The 14,796-nt window shown below is 38.9% G+C and overlaps 1 protein-coding gene across 1 annotated transcript in view; it reads left to right on the top strand.

Annotated features, from left to right (window-relative positions):
• The window catches only part of NO66 (Bifunctional lysine-specific demethylase and histidyl-hydroxylase NO66), an 82,497-nt gene that overhangs the window by 41,710 nt on the left and 25,991 nt on the right, over positions 1–14,796 (top strand). Inside the window, exon 8 of the mRNA XM_068361841.1 lies at positions 7,722–7,935. Coding sequence (XP_068217942.1) covers positions 7,722–7,935 — 214 coding nt within the window. The remainder of the gene's footprint in view (positions 1–7,721; positions 7,936–14,796) is intronic.

Genomic DNA, 14,796 nt, shown 5'->3' with positions numbered 1-14,796 from the left:
AGATATTAATATGTGTGATTATTTATTGACAATAACAGTTATCAGATCATGCAGTATTAACCCTGGATAGGTACGATGGGTCGTTCGCGACCCCGAGCGTCAAAAAAAAAAAGTTTTTCTCACGTGACTCACCCCCGTGACTGAATTTGTGGGTGATCGACATGCAGGAGGTGTCTCCCCTACACGCTCTAGTAGTGTCCAGATGTGCATTGCTGTAGCTGTACTCCTTCCCCGATTTCTGAGACGCGTCGGGGTCGAGCGCAACCGAGTTTACCCTTCCAAGGTAATTTGCATAATTATCAAAGTTATTACGTATTATGAAATTGTCGTAGAATGGTGCAACTTGTATAGGTTATCAGTTGTGGAAAGTCTTGGTGGATTGTTTGGCTACCATGTGCATGATTTTTTTTTTAGTTAAAATGTCGTTCATCACCACGAGGACCATTTTACCGCGAGTGCCCCTTTTTCATTTTTTTTCATTTTTTTGCCAAGTCATTTTTCCGTAAGATATTGCCAAATAGTGTCGTAAAACTTTTGCTTGTTTAGTGTTGGAAAGTGTGTCTAGATGATCTGGCTACCCATGCGTGACTTTGTTTTTGTCAGATACGACGTAGTTATTGGTATATTGGGTATTTAACTGCGGTTACCAATTTCTGTTTTTTTTCAATATTTGTAAAATTTACTACGTAGTAAGGAATTGCCGTATATTATTCATTTTTTTTTCATGTTTATGTGTTAGAAAGTGTGCCTTGATGGTTTGGCTAACACGTGCATGTCTTTTTTTTTATCTGAGATGCCGTATATTAGAATGTCGGGCATTTTACCGCGAGTGCCCCTTTTTCATTTTTTTTCATTCTTTTGCCAAGTCATTTTTCCGTAAGATATTGCCAAATAGTGTCGTAAAACTTTTGCTTTTTTAGTGTTGGAAAGTGTGTCTAGATGATCTGGCTACCCATGCGTGATTTTGTTTTTGTCAGATACGACGTAGTTATTGGTATATTGGGTATTTAACAGCGGTTGCCAATTTCTGTTTTTTTTTCAATATTTGTAAAAATTTACTACGTAGTAAGGAATTGCCGTATATTATTGATTTTTTTTTCATGTTTATGTGTTAGAAAGTGTGCCTTGATGGTTGGGCTAACACGTGCATGTCTTTTTTTTTTTATCTGAGATGCCGTATATTAGAATGTTGGGCATTTTTCCGCGAGTGCCCCTTTTTATTTGTTTTGCATTTTTTTGCTTAGTCATGTTACCGTAAGGAATTGGAAAGTAGTGTCGCAAAACTTATGTTTTTATAGTGTTGGAAAGTGTTTCTAGATGATCTGGCTACCCATGCCTATTTTTTTTTTTAGCCAGATATGGCGTATATATAAGTATGTGTTCGATTTTCCTGTGATTGCCATTTTTTCGTTTTTTCCCATTTCTTTCAAAATTACTACGTACTAAGGAACTATCACAGAGTAATGATTCATTTATATGTTTATTTGTCGGAAAATGTACCTTGATGGTTTGCCTAGCACGTGGAAGAAATTTTTTTTTTCTGAAATGTCGTATATTAGAATGGCCTTTTTTCCACGAGTGCCCCTTTTTATTTGTTTTGCATTTTTTTGCTTAGTCATGTTACCGTAAGGAATTGGCAAGTAGTGTCGCAAAACTTATAATTTTATAGTGTTGGAAAGTGTTTCTAGATGATCTGGCTACCCATGCCTATCTTTTTTTTTTAGCCAGATATGGCGTATATATAGGTATGTGTTCGATTTTCCTGTGATTGCCATTTTTTTGTTTTTCCCATTTCTTTCAAAATTACTACGTACTAAGGAACTATCACAGAGTAATGATTCATTTAGATGTTTATTTGTCGGAAAATGTGCCTTGATGGTTTGCCTAGTACGTGGCTGAATTTTTTTTTTCTGAAATGCCGTATATTAGAATGTTAGCCATTTTTCCGCGAGTGCCCCTTTTTATTTGTTTTGCATTTTTTTGCTTAGTCATGTTACCGTAAGGAATTGGCAAGTAGTGTCGCAAAACTTATATTTTTATAGTGTTGGAAAGTGTTTCTAGATGATCTGGCTACCCATGCCTATCTTTTTTTTAGCCAGATATGGCGTATATATAGGTATGTGTTCGATTTTCCGGTGATTGCCATTTTTTCGTTTTTTCCCAATTCTTTCAAAATTACTACGTACTAAGGAACTATCACAGAGTAATGATTCCTCTAGATGTTTATTTGTGGGAAAATTTTGTTTACTTCTTTTTTGATTGAATATCATCAAATTTTTTTAGCTAAAATATTATATTTTACATTTTTTTTTTTCGATTTTATTTCCCTTCAAAAACATTTTTTTGGGTCAGAATTTTAATTTTATAGTCGTAAAATAATCGACAATTATCCAGCAACCCACCATACAATATTTATGCATATCCAATAATAATTAGATTAGTAAATAACACCTTGAAATTGACATACCCTTCCTACATTTCAAGTGGCAGATTAGGGAGTCTGAGTCAGTGTGGTTGGCGGCCATTTTGTGGACATATCCGAAGCGTAAGTTGCCCTATCTATATATATTCTTGTTCCCTATAGAATTTGTGATATTTTGGTATATTTTTACCTGCATAAATATCATATTATATATTAAATATATGTATTTTTTTACGAAATTTCTAAGTACTCAAAAAATTACCTTTAGATATGGCCCCTGATATAAATGTAATTACAAAATAATGAAGATTTTTTTACATATTTCTATTTTAGGATAACATATGTTTATTCCCTAAAAAAATTAGCCACTTCCTATTTCATTTGGGTACCCAAAAAAATTCATGAAATTTGGACAAATTTTTTTGGCCAAAAAAAGTTACCCTTTTTTTCTCATTTCAGGTCTTCACCTACATGGGTCTGACTTCATCCAAAATACATCAAGATGTGTCCTAAACATTCAAGAATCAATTCCTAAAAGGATTTGTGTATATTTGTATAAACTTTTTTTTTATGAATTTTTATGTCAGGTCTTTTTTTTTTCTACTTAATTTTTTAAAATATTTATAATAAATAGTTTTTCTGCAGATGAGTAGTATTTATCTTTACAATTGTTTTAAGCATTCATTGAAGTTTTTTTTGGCAAAAGAAAAAAGGAGGTTACTGCAAAAACTGATTTTTCAAGAATTTTTTTTGGCGTCGGGGTCGTTCGCGTCCGAGTATACCCTTAAAGGGGTGTCCGAGGAGCGTACCTATCCAGGGTTAATGCATGGTTTAAATTATGGAGAATTGAGTTGAACATTAACTTAATTCTAAGTTTGGTTTTTATTAGATCCAGGACACTTGAATCACCCTACCCAGATCTTTTCCTTTACAATTTGTCATTTACTACGTACTACATGTCCTAACACTGATCCTGTTTACAACTGGAATGTTAGTGTTGTGCACATGCTGAGGCATATAGCTAAAATGTCAACCATATGTAACAGCACCTCCCTGGGGGATATAGATGTCCGATAATGGCACCTTCCAAGGGGTGTAATGCCAGAGTGATATTCATGAGTTTAATTATAAAATTAATCCGTTATTATTAACTATAATTCTTAACTAAATATTGATTATGATAATTATAATTATATTTATAAAATTTATTATTATAGAATTAACCCATTATTATTAACTATAATTCTTAGCTAAATATCAATAATCTAATACAGTATAATGTGGAAGACTTTTACAGCTCAACTTGTAATGATAATAAAACCCTGGTGTAAGAAATTATCTTGCTTAAGTAAACCTGTGATGAACTAGAGACCTAGCTTGTAAGAGAACGAAAACGATCCATTATCCGGAGTGAACATGCGATGTAACCTATCAGCTTGGCTAATACTACACTAACAAAATAATCTAAGAATGTCTGCGATATGAAATGCCATTTCCAAAATAAAAGAACTATTGTTTTAAAATGCTTGCTTTAGCAAGAGGTAGATACAAGGCTCCAGCTACCAAACTCGGTCGTCTGCCTCATTATTTTGATGTCATATAAAGCAGCTATAATTGCAGATATGCAAATACTGAGACCCCTATATAAAATTTATATTTTACAGTGAGACTTGTAAAGGTGATAAAAACATGAGAGTAAGAAATTACTGCACTAAAGAAAATCTGTGATAAACTAGAGACGAAGGTTGTAAGAGATAAAAAATACATTGTCATCCGGAGTGAACGTGTGATGCAACCTATGAAGTGAGCTGAAACATCCCAAATAACAAATATTTTAAGAGAGTCAATGATATAAACACCATTTCCCAAACTAAAACGATATTGTTTAAATGTGCTTGCTTTAGCGAGAGTTGGGTTATATGAATCCAACCACCCAACTCTGTTTTTGCAGCAATGTAAGGGTTAAGCTGCAGAGCGTATAAAGTAAATTAAGAAATTGAGACTCAAACTGGAGGAACTCTGCTCTGTAAGGTGTAGTGAATATTCAGAACCCTTACTGAAGAAACACTAATTAGGATACTTTAAAGAAATGGTAGGCAAGACAAACTTACTGCCCACAGGAGAAGTCCCACTGGCCTTTGAAAATAACCAAGAAAGTTAGATAAATTAAAAACTAGATTGGTTGATCATTAACTTGGATGGTAAGCTAGCATGACTTATCAATATAAAACTAAATACAACTATTTAATTGCCAACAGTATCTGGTGGTCCCAGGCAGTCGCCCATCCAAGTACTGACTAGACGAGAAGTGGTGTTTTCAATATGGTATGGCCGTTGACTTCTCCCTGTAATTCCTTTTGACTAGAATTAAATTACTTGACCATTATTGAGCCACAAAAGACAGCTGTTCTGTTAACAATGTATAAGTTTTACCCCTTTTTAGTATATACGCTGTTCCTATAAACAGTAACTTGAAACATAATTACCAATAGGAACCGTGAGGTATCATGCTTCTCACAACGGATATTTAAACTCTGTGCTTTCCCTGTGCAGAAAGCTAACCAAACCTGTAGTTATTCAAGTTAAAATGCCATAAAAACTTAACATTTTTATGGAAACTTTGTTAACCCCCTCAGAGTTGTAAAGGAATCATATGATATACCACACCAACTACATAAGTAGTATGAAACTAATGAAAAGTACTTATTTTAGCGAGAGAAGGGATATTGAGAGAAAAATCTGCTCGATCTTCTGCCTAACATTCTAGCTGCCTAATGAAGAGTAGAATTGTAGGATTGGAACGGATGAGTAGTAGAATGTACAAAAGTTTGTAAAGATTTCGAGGCTCTGGAATCATTAGAATTCAAACTTGGTGCTACTTCATTTTGTCTTGTACAAACTGAACTTATTTATACTATATATAGATGCCCATAGGCCTTTGATAGAAGGCATTAGAGAGGGTGCATCAGGCAACCGACTCCCAAATTTAGGGATAACAGTGAAAAACATGATAGGCCTTTAGCATTATGGTATAGTAATGTGTTTAAACCAATTGTGTAGCACTCTTTGCCTTTATACATTGCTATAGAAGAGTTTTTTATACCCCATATGAGTATGTTTTGTCATTAATATTGCATAGCCAATGAAATGTGTCTAAAAGCTCTTTATGCCCATTTAAAATGGTCATTTGCATCCTTAATTTGCAAGAATTTAATGTAACCAATGAGTAAAACATTTGGTTTGTCTGTGTGCATGTTACATATCTTGCATCATTAGGTTATTTAGAAAGTTCAAATCAACTTTATTGTGATTTATTTTATTTTATTTTAAAAGTACTGGTTTGTAGATTATGATTACTGATTATTTTGTTTGATTTTGTGGTGACTAAGGTTTTGCTTGAGTAAAAAAAAATTATCTCAACAGTAGAAAATTTCAGTTTGACCTTCCACTCCTTAAGTAGGAATTTGACATTAGTGCTACTACTCTGCATATCAGCTTTCATTACTTGATCAAGCAGTGAGGCTATTTAAAAAAAAAAAAATTAACATTACTGGATAGATGGGCATGTGAAAAGGTTGCACAAACTGTTTAAATACTGGGCAGAAAATTGAGAAATATAGTTATCAGAATATCAAATATAGAATCTTAAAGTTATTTGTTTAAATCACTGAAAAATGCCGTGCAAACAGCTGCAGAAATGTGTGTTAGGTTAACATTAGAGATATGTAGAAAGAGAATGTTGGTGGAATTAAGTTGTAGAGTTAGAAATTGAAGAGAAGAAATCCAAGTATGGCAAATGAAAGTAGAGAAGAGATAAGGTTTACACAAAAAAGAGGATGGATTTGAAAAAGTTAAAAATAGAAAATTAACTTCTACTGTACTGGAATGATAGTGGCTTTAGGATATTCAGGATAGCAATATAGCTTAGAAAATGTGGAAGAAATATGAATGCTGCTGAAGGTAGAAAGTAAATGTGAACTGGAATATAGTGGTATGATAGACTAACCAATAGAGAATGTAAGGGTTCCTGGGAAGACTAAGCATTAAAAGCACTAGGACCACCTGTGGTAAGAAATGACAATGAAATCAGAATGATTTTTTGTTTACGTCTGTGACTTTTTCATATGGTATGAAAACCTAATTGCTACAGGTAACAGGAGTATCCCAAACTGTAGTGTGGAAATTACAGAGGAATAAGACATCTTGTACATGCAATGAAAATATTAGAAAAGCAGCCAGAAGAGACGTAAGAAAATTTGCAAAGATTTATTTTTGTCAGTTTTGCTTTTTGCCTGAAGGGTCAACAACTGAAGCAGTGTTTAAAATTAGGCAATTCCTGGTAAAGTGCCATGCTGAGGAAGCAATTATACCACATTTTCAAATATTTTTTTATTATCATAAATGAGAAAACTACCAAAGATTGCTGGAAATGGTTCTCTGGTAACACCTGTATGCAAATGACAGTTCTAACAGCAGAACTGAGGGGAAGGAAGTGATTATCTTTAAAATGTGGAAGAGTGGAATAGAGAAAACTGAATCGGGTATTAGAAGTGTGCTCTGTGCTGTACTTCGTGCCAAATATGTCTCACAAGACATCTGGATTATGTAATGTATATTGGGTAAGATTTTAGATCCTTGAAATGTATAACATGAGAAGCGGAGAAGATAGAAGAGTTTGGAACACTGTGGTATTTGGGTAGCTCTAAGAAGAGGAGAACATTTCTGTTATGTTGAAAAAACACTGAATTGAGATGTAGGGGTTAGATGAGCATTAAGGAGGATAGTGGCAGCAGCAAGGATGAAATGGTTAGAAATTACAAGACTAAAGTAATGAAAAATGACAATGTCAAATTTGTAGAGACCAAAGGCTTATTGTGGGTACATAAGGCCTGTACTATATGAAATAGAAACATGGATATTGACTAAGAAAATGCTAAATATTTTGATGTGGTGTGACCTTATAATTTCAACTCATAAATGGATTAGAGTTGGTGGTAAGATGTGCTGTCCAAAAGGTGGAAAAAAAGTAAAAAACTCAAAATTTGAGATATCTGAAGACATGATTAGTAGGTATAAAGAACAGTTTGTCAGAATTGAAAATCTACAACTAGCAAGATTGAGGCCTATAGGAAGGCCCATGCTGTTGTAGAACAAAATATTTATCATTATATCAAGCACCATTTACTTTTGCATGAATTTTGAGGGGCATAAATTTTTTATATTAGTAAGATTAAGTCCAGGATTATGAATTATTATGGTTTCTTCAAAGTAATTTTTTATGACAAATCTATTGTTACAGGAATGATGATGAGGTGTTACCAGATTATTCCAGTCCAAACCTTACAGACAAGATTATTGGAAAGCCAATATTAGATACCATTTTAGAACCAGGTGATCTTTTATATTTTCCTCGTGGATATATTCATCAGGGCCATGCTGTGGAAAACGAGCATTCACTACATATTACTCTATCAACGTATCAGAAAAACAGTTGGGGTCATTATCTGGAAAAGGTAATTAATTATTTTAATTGTTCATTCTATTAATGCCGAAATATATACTTTGCTAGACAGTGTTACTTGTCATTGGTAATAGCCATGACTAATTATTTTTTGTCTGTATTTATGGTTTGCAGCCAGTTAGAATGTGAGTTACATACTTTCATGTATGATTCAGGTTTTCCCCATTTTTTTTAGCAAATTTTTTTTTTCTTTTCATTTTTTTTTTTTGAAAACTTTTTTTTTTAAATCATACCATAACTATACTTTATATTTCCCTATTTTCTTCATTTTCGTGTTTTTTTTTTATACCTTTCTCATTTTCTGAAAAACATAAAAGGCAAAGTGATGATTTTTACTGCTATCGCTCTATTCCTGACAAAAATATGCTGTTGGAGTGTGGGTTGATGAAGCAAGGGCAAGGGTATCAGAAGACTGTGGTAAATGTTGGTGTCTATCAGGAATCAGCTTGAAGCCCTTTGGATGTAATTATAGTAATGGTAAAAGCTACAAAGGATTGTAGAAAGGGAGGGCATTAAGAACTGCTGATGCAGATTACCTAATAGTTTTCTTAGTCTTTCCCTGTGTACTTTAATCAGTATTTTCTTGGCATAGTCGAGCAAACCCATTCCTGTATAATTTCTACAAAGCAGTGCACCCACTTTTCATTTACACTATATCATTATACAGTAGTAAGGCTCTTCCCAATCTTTTGTTAAGTTTTCTTATATTTAGGCAAGTTCATGGATGACTGGCTTGCCTCAGGTTGATATTGAATATCTTTTATTCAAGATGGTGTAGTGGCTTTTCCATTGTTCATGTTTCACCCCTTTCATATCTTTTCCTTCTTTCCTCTAGCACTTATTGACTGGTCTCATCTACCAAAACATTGTCTGGCTTACGACTTTCTAGTAATGGGTCATTGATTCATTTTGAGTTTTATAGGCCACAAGCTATGAATTTAAAAAAAAGATAATACATAAGGCTTCATATATATTGGTCTGATGTTTATGGAGTATGGAAAACTTTGCTCTGATCCTAGAACAAGGGATCCAACATCAGACTATCTAGACATAGTAGTTGGTGCCTGGCTAATCTATTTCTCTTTGCCAGGGGTTCATAGCTCAAAATTCTTGACCCTGATTTCCAGTGGGATTTTATGTCAAGTATCATTTATCATGTACCATGATCTCTGCAATACAGTGAAAAACATGATGAAATTATCATATTTTAAAGTAATTAGATATGAAATATGATTATATAGAATAAGAGTACTACATGAGACTTCATGTAATCCTTGAAAATAGTAATGTCCACATTACTTGAGAGTATACTCAGGCACACTATTTTATCTCATTTATCTTTCTCATGTTTTTTTGAAGTTTTTATATATGAAGTTTTCAATATTAAACTTACCCGATAATCATGTAGCTGTCAACTCCGTTGCCCGACAGAATTCTATGGAGGGATACGCCAGCTATCACAATACTAGAAGGGGGTGTATTTACCAGCGCCACCTGTGGCCAGGTACTCAAGTACTTCTTGTTGACACCTCCTCAATTATTCCTCTGTCGTGCTTCCGGCAAGACGTTCTGGGATACGCTTATGTTCTTGGAGTATTTTCACGACTTTGGTGAAGTATTTCTCTTTGATTTCGGCTATCGCTTTACTGGAAAACTTCTATATTAGCTTAGTTAGCTTTTGGAATTAATTTGATTAATTTTGGTGACGAGAGAGTATGAACTCTCGTTCACCTTTCAATGGCCGACCCTTTCCTTAGACGGAAGTGTTGGTGTCTAAGAGAGTATAGACTCTCTTTCTTAATTTTGCTAGAGAGAGAGATAGTAACAAAGTTATAGATTTATTTTATATCTCTCCGCCTCTTATAGGCCTCTTCGATTAACTTCCTTTTATTATAAACTCATTAAAATTAATTTTTATATTTGTTTATATTCGACCTTCCTAATAGTAGGCGGTCTTTTACCGAAGTTAATAAACTTTGAGCCCGTCATTTCGGTTTTACCTGTTAACATATTATGCTATTTCCGCCACAGAGTTTGAAAGTTTTTTCTTTGACAGTCTCGTACTGTTTTCAAAGCTGAACTAACGTTTTGTTTTGTCTCTGCAGTTGTAGAACGTTCAACTTGCACTCTATCGTTACGATAGAGAAAGAATGTTCACGGTTTCACGTTGCAGTAAGAGTAACCGTGTCTAGCGTTTTGTTCATTCTTTCTTAACTTAATGGTTTTGATCCTAATAAAGGAACTTTTCAGTTTTTTTCCTTTAACAATAATATGTTTTAACGATATATATGATTGGGCTCTTCTCTCAGGTTCTAAGTCAAGAGAGAGAGAGAGAGAGAGAGAGAGATAGAGACGGAGGGAGAAAGAGGATAAACGTTTCATTCAAGCCTGCCAGGCGTACGAGTAACGTCATTATCGATTTTTGGCTCTTCTCCCTAGTCTCTTTAGGGGAAGAAACTAAACGTTTCTAGAGTGATCTAGTGTTTAGTCTCTTTCCAACCACTGATTTATCTTTCATTATTTTTTTCTGTTACATTGTAATTCTGTTTTAGCAATTACTAACTTTGAGAAAGGATAGAATTGCGTATTTCAGGTACAAACCACTTAAAGTTTCGAGTTCAGTGAAATAAGTGCAAACAGAAATCAAAGTGATAAGTGATTAGTGCGTGAGGGTACTTTTGTGCGCGCCAGTTGTCCTCCCAGTCCGGGACCTCTTGCAAGCTCCCAAGCCCAGGGGAGAAGCAATGTCGAAGGGCATAAGGGTTCAGCAGGCCTTGATCGGCGCACAGAAGTATTCTCGGTGGTTGTGGGCGTGTCTTACCGAGACCGTCACTCCCACCCGCAGACGATTGAGCCCTTTTTTTTTTTTTTTTTTTTTTTTTTTGCTCGTCTGCAGAAGAGATTAGGGGAGAAAATAAAGGCAGAGTAACGCTGGTCTCAGGTCTCAAGACTTCTTAAACGTTAAGTCCAGACCTATGCCAGACGTACGAAGTTAAAGTTCACAACCCGAATGCAGTGATTACACTCCGACTAAGAGGAGTAAGGTTCTGCCACAACAGATCTCTGCTGTTAAGGCTTTACCTCAGCAGACCTTAGTGTCTGCCGACCCAAAGTTAACTCTACTGCAGTCCATACAGTCACAACTTTCGGTCTTGATGCGTGAGTGTCGGGCTGAGAGTGTTGCACCGCCTGCACTCCCTCCACCTGTTCTCGCTGCACCTGTGCTCGCCCAGCCTGCACCTGCTCCGCCTGGTCGCAGCACCATCTGCCAGGCGTACGATGTTGTGAACTTTACTACAGTCCATGCAAGCACAGCTTTCGGACTTGATGCGTGAGTGTCGTGCTGAGAGTGTTGCACCTCCTGCACCTATGGTGCACCCACCTCCTGCACCCGTTCAGCCTGTGCTGCACCCGCCTGCACCGGTGGTGCACCAACCTCCTGCACCCGTTCAGCCTGTGCTGCACCCGCCTGCACCGGTGGTGCACCAACCTCCTGCACCCGTTCAGCCTATGCTGCACCCGCCTGCACCGGTGGTGCACCAACCTCCTGCACCCGTTCAGCCTGTGCTGCACCCGCCTGCACTCGCTGCACCCAGTCGCAGCTCCTTCTGCCAGGCGTACGATGTTGAACCACTTTCGGAGTTTGCTGTTCACAGTGTTGTTCAGCCTCAGCCTTCTTTAAGGCAACCCTTGCTTTGGGATCAGGAGAGTTACACTCTTCCTCCTCCTCCCCTTGCTGCTCCTCCAGTGGTGCAACTCTCGGTTGGGGTACAACAACCCCTCCCCTCCGTGAGTCTGTCTGCTCAACCAGCGCTGCACCGAGTTCAACCCTCATCTAGGCAAGCTCATCTACACCATGCAACCTTCTCATGCTCCACTCATCTCTCAGGAACAGGAACGGACTACTCCGCCTCCGTCCTCCGCTCAGCTGGTACAATCCTTGGGTGCAACTCTTGCTAGGAGTCAACCTCCTTCACCCTTGCACCTGCCTTCTGCTCCGTCTGTTGTTCAGCCTATGCAGTCTGAACCTCAGGTTTTCCCTCAAGTTGAGGAAACCTCTGTTGTTGTTCCAGCTCGTTCTGACTCTGCTGTTCAGCTTACCATGGTTTAAACCCCATGCAAGCATGCATTAAGCACTCTAGCACTGGTCATGGAATTTCTGAGAAATGTTAAACGCCATGCACACGCTCTGCTTTCCTTTCAGCAGGCTCTGCTTACAGCAGGCTCTACTTCCTACATGCTCAGCATTCAGCATGCTCTGCATTCAGCATGCTCTGCATACAACATGCTCTGCATACAGCATGCTCTGCATTCAGCATGCTCTGCATACAGCATACTCTGCATACATCATGCTCTGCATACCTTACCGCATGCTTCTCAACACATCTTGGGTTGTTGCCAACTCACTAGACTGTCAAGCAGTTTCATAACGTTGCCTTCTAGTCTGCTGCTTTGCACCAGTGAACCCTCACTCAGAGAACTTAGCTTTTCTAGGATAAGGTCCCTGTAGATGAGAAAGTTCTTTTCTCCCTCCTTCTGATATTCCCTTGAGGACTCTGTCATTTGGAGGGAGCCTTTAGCTGCATAACCTCTTATGGACTTTTATTTAAGCATAACATGCTTACAGGGAAGGTAATGGTTACACTTCAGCCGCTAATCCCGTCTGTTACCACACCTGCTCCCATAGACCTTGAGCTGTGTTGCATGACATGCAGTCCAAGCTTAGTCCTTGTTAGAGGATTTTTTGTTTACGGAGTCAATGTGTCACGGGGAAGACGTTCAACAACCAACAGAAGGGACTTGTTGTGACGCAGTGGGCAACCTCAGCAACCCGTTAAGGAGTTGTCTGTACGACCCAGACAGTCTAGACAGATTCGGGTTGTCACTGTACTTCCTCGCTTGCCCATGATTGACAGTTTACAGACTGTGCAGCAGTATCATGATCTTGTGTCCGGCTCCGTCAGACGACTGGCTTTTAAGAGCTCCCTCAAGTCGTCGCTGTCTGGAGATTTTCAAATGGACTATGGATCTGACCAAGGAACTGGGCCTCCTGGTCAATTTTGAGGAGTCTCAGCTCGTTCCATCCCAGACCATTGTCTCCTTGGGTATGGATCTTCAGAGTCGAGCTTTTCGGACTTGTCCGTCGGCCCCAAGGATCTTCCAAGCCCTAGAATGCATCCAGAGCATGCTGAGAAGGAACCGATGCTTAGTCAGGCAGTGGATGAGTCTAACAGGGACACTTTCATCGCTGGCCCTGTTCATCGAGTTAGGGAGACTCCACCTCCGCCCCCTTCAGTATCATCTAGCTGCTCACTGGATAAAGGACATGACGCTAGAGACGGGCTCAGTTCCTGTTTCCGAAGAGATGAGGTCTTCTCTAACGTGGTGGAAGAACAGCATTCTTCTCAAGGAAGGTCTACCATTGGCTGTTCAGTCCTCCGACCACCGTCTCTTCTCGGACGCATCGGACACGGGCTGGGGTGCGACACTGGACGGACAGGAATGCTCGGGAACATGGAATCAGGAGCAAAGGACACTTCACATCTATTGCAAGGAGTTGTTGGCAGTTCATTTGGCCTTGATAAACTTCAAGTCCCTCCAGCTTAACAAGGTGGTGGAGGTGAACTCCGACTACACCACAGCCTTGGCTTACATCTCCAAGCAGGGAGGGACTCATTCGAGGAAGTTGTTCGAGATCGCAAGGGACCTCCTCATTTGGTCAAAAGATCGAAAGCTCACGCTGGTAACGAGGCTCATTCAGGGCGATATGAATGTCATGGCAGATCGCCTCAGCCGGAAGGGTCAGGTCTTCCCCACAGAGTGGACCCTTCACAAGAATGTTTGCAGCAGACTTTGGGCCCTGTGGGATCAGCCAACCTTAGATCTATTCGCTACCTCGATGACCAAGAGGCTCCTCTTGTATTGTTCTCCGATTCCAGACCCAGCAGCAGTTCGCGTGGATGCCTTTCTGCTGGATTGGTCCCATCTCAACCTGTATGCATTCCCGCCGTTCAAGATTGTCAACAGGGTACTTCAGAAGTTCGCCTCTCACAAAGGGACACGGCTGACGTTGGTTGCTCCCCTCTGGCCCGCGAGAGAATGTTTCACTGAGGTACTGCAATGGCTGGTCGACGTTCCCAGGACTCTTCCTCCTAGAGTGGACCTTCTGCGTCAACCTCACGTAAAGAAGGTACTCCCAACCTCCACGCTCTTCGTCTGACTGCCTTCAGACTATCGAAAGACTCTCAAGAGCTAGAGGCTTTTCGAAGGAGGCAGCCAGAGCGATTGCCAGAGCAAGGACGACATCCACTCTCAGAGTCTATCAGTCTTTATGGGAAGTCTTCCGAAGCTGGTGCAAGGCCAATGCAGTTTTTCCTCAACCAGTACCAATGTAACCCAGATTGCTGACTTCCTGTTACATCTAAGGAACGTAAGCTCCCTATCAGCTCCTACGATCAAGGGTTACAGAAGTTTGTTGGCAGCGGTTTTCCGCCACAGAGGCTTGGATCTTTCCTCCAACAAAGATCTACAGGACCTCCTTAGGTCTTTTGAGACCTCAAAGGAACGTCGGTTGTCCACTCCAGGCTGGAATCTAGACGTGGTCCTAAGGTTCCCTATGTCATCAGGATTTGAACCGCTCCAATCAGCCTCTTTTAAGGACCTCACATTAAAAAACTCTTTTCCTCGTGTGCTTAGCAACAGGTAAAAGAGTAAGTGAGATCCACGCCTTCAGCAGGAACATAGGTTTCACATCTGAAACGGCTACATGTTCCTTACAGCTCGGTTTTTTGGCTAAAAACGAGCTTCCTTCCCGTCCTTGGCCTAAGTCGTTCGAGATCCCAAGCCTGTCCAA

Source organism: Palaemon carinicauda, chromosome 38 (assembly GCF_036898095.1).
Source record: "Palaemon carinicauda isolate YSFRI2023 chromosome 38, ASM3689809v2, whole genome shotgun sequence".
NCBI classification, from domain to species: domain Eukaryota; kingdom Metazoa; phylum Arthropoda; class Malacostraca; order Decapoda; family Palaemonidae; genus Palaemon; species Palaemon carinicauda.
This window is presented reverse-complemented; position numbering and strand designations above follow the sequence as displayed.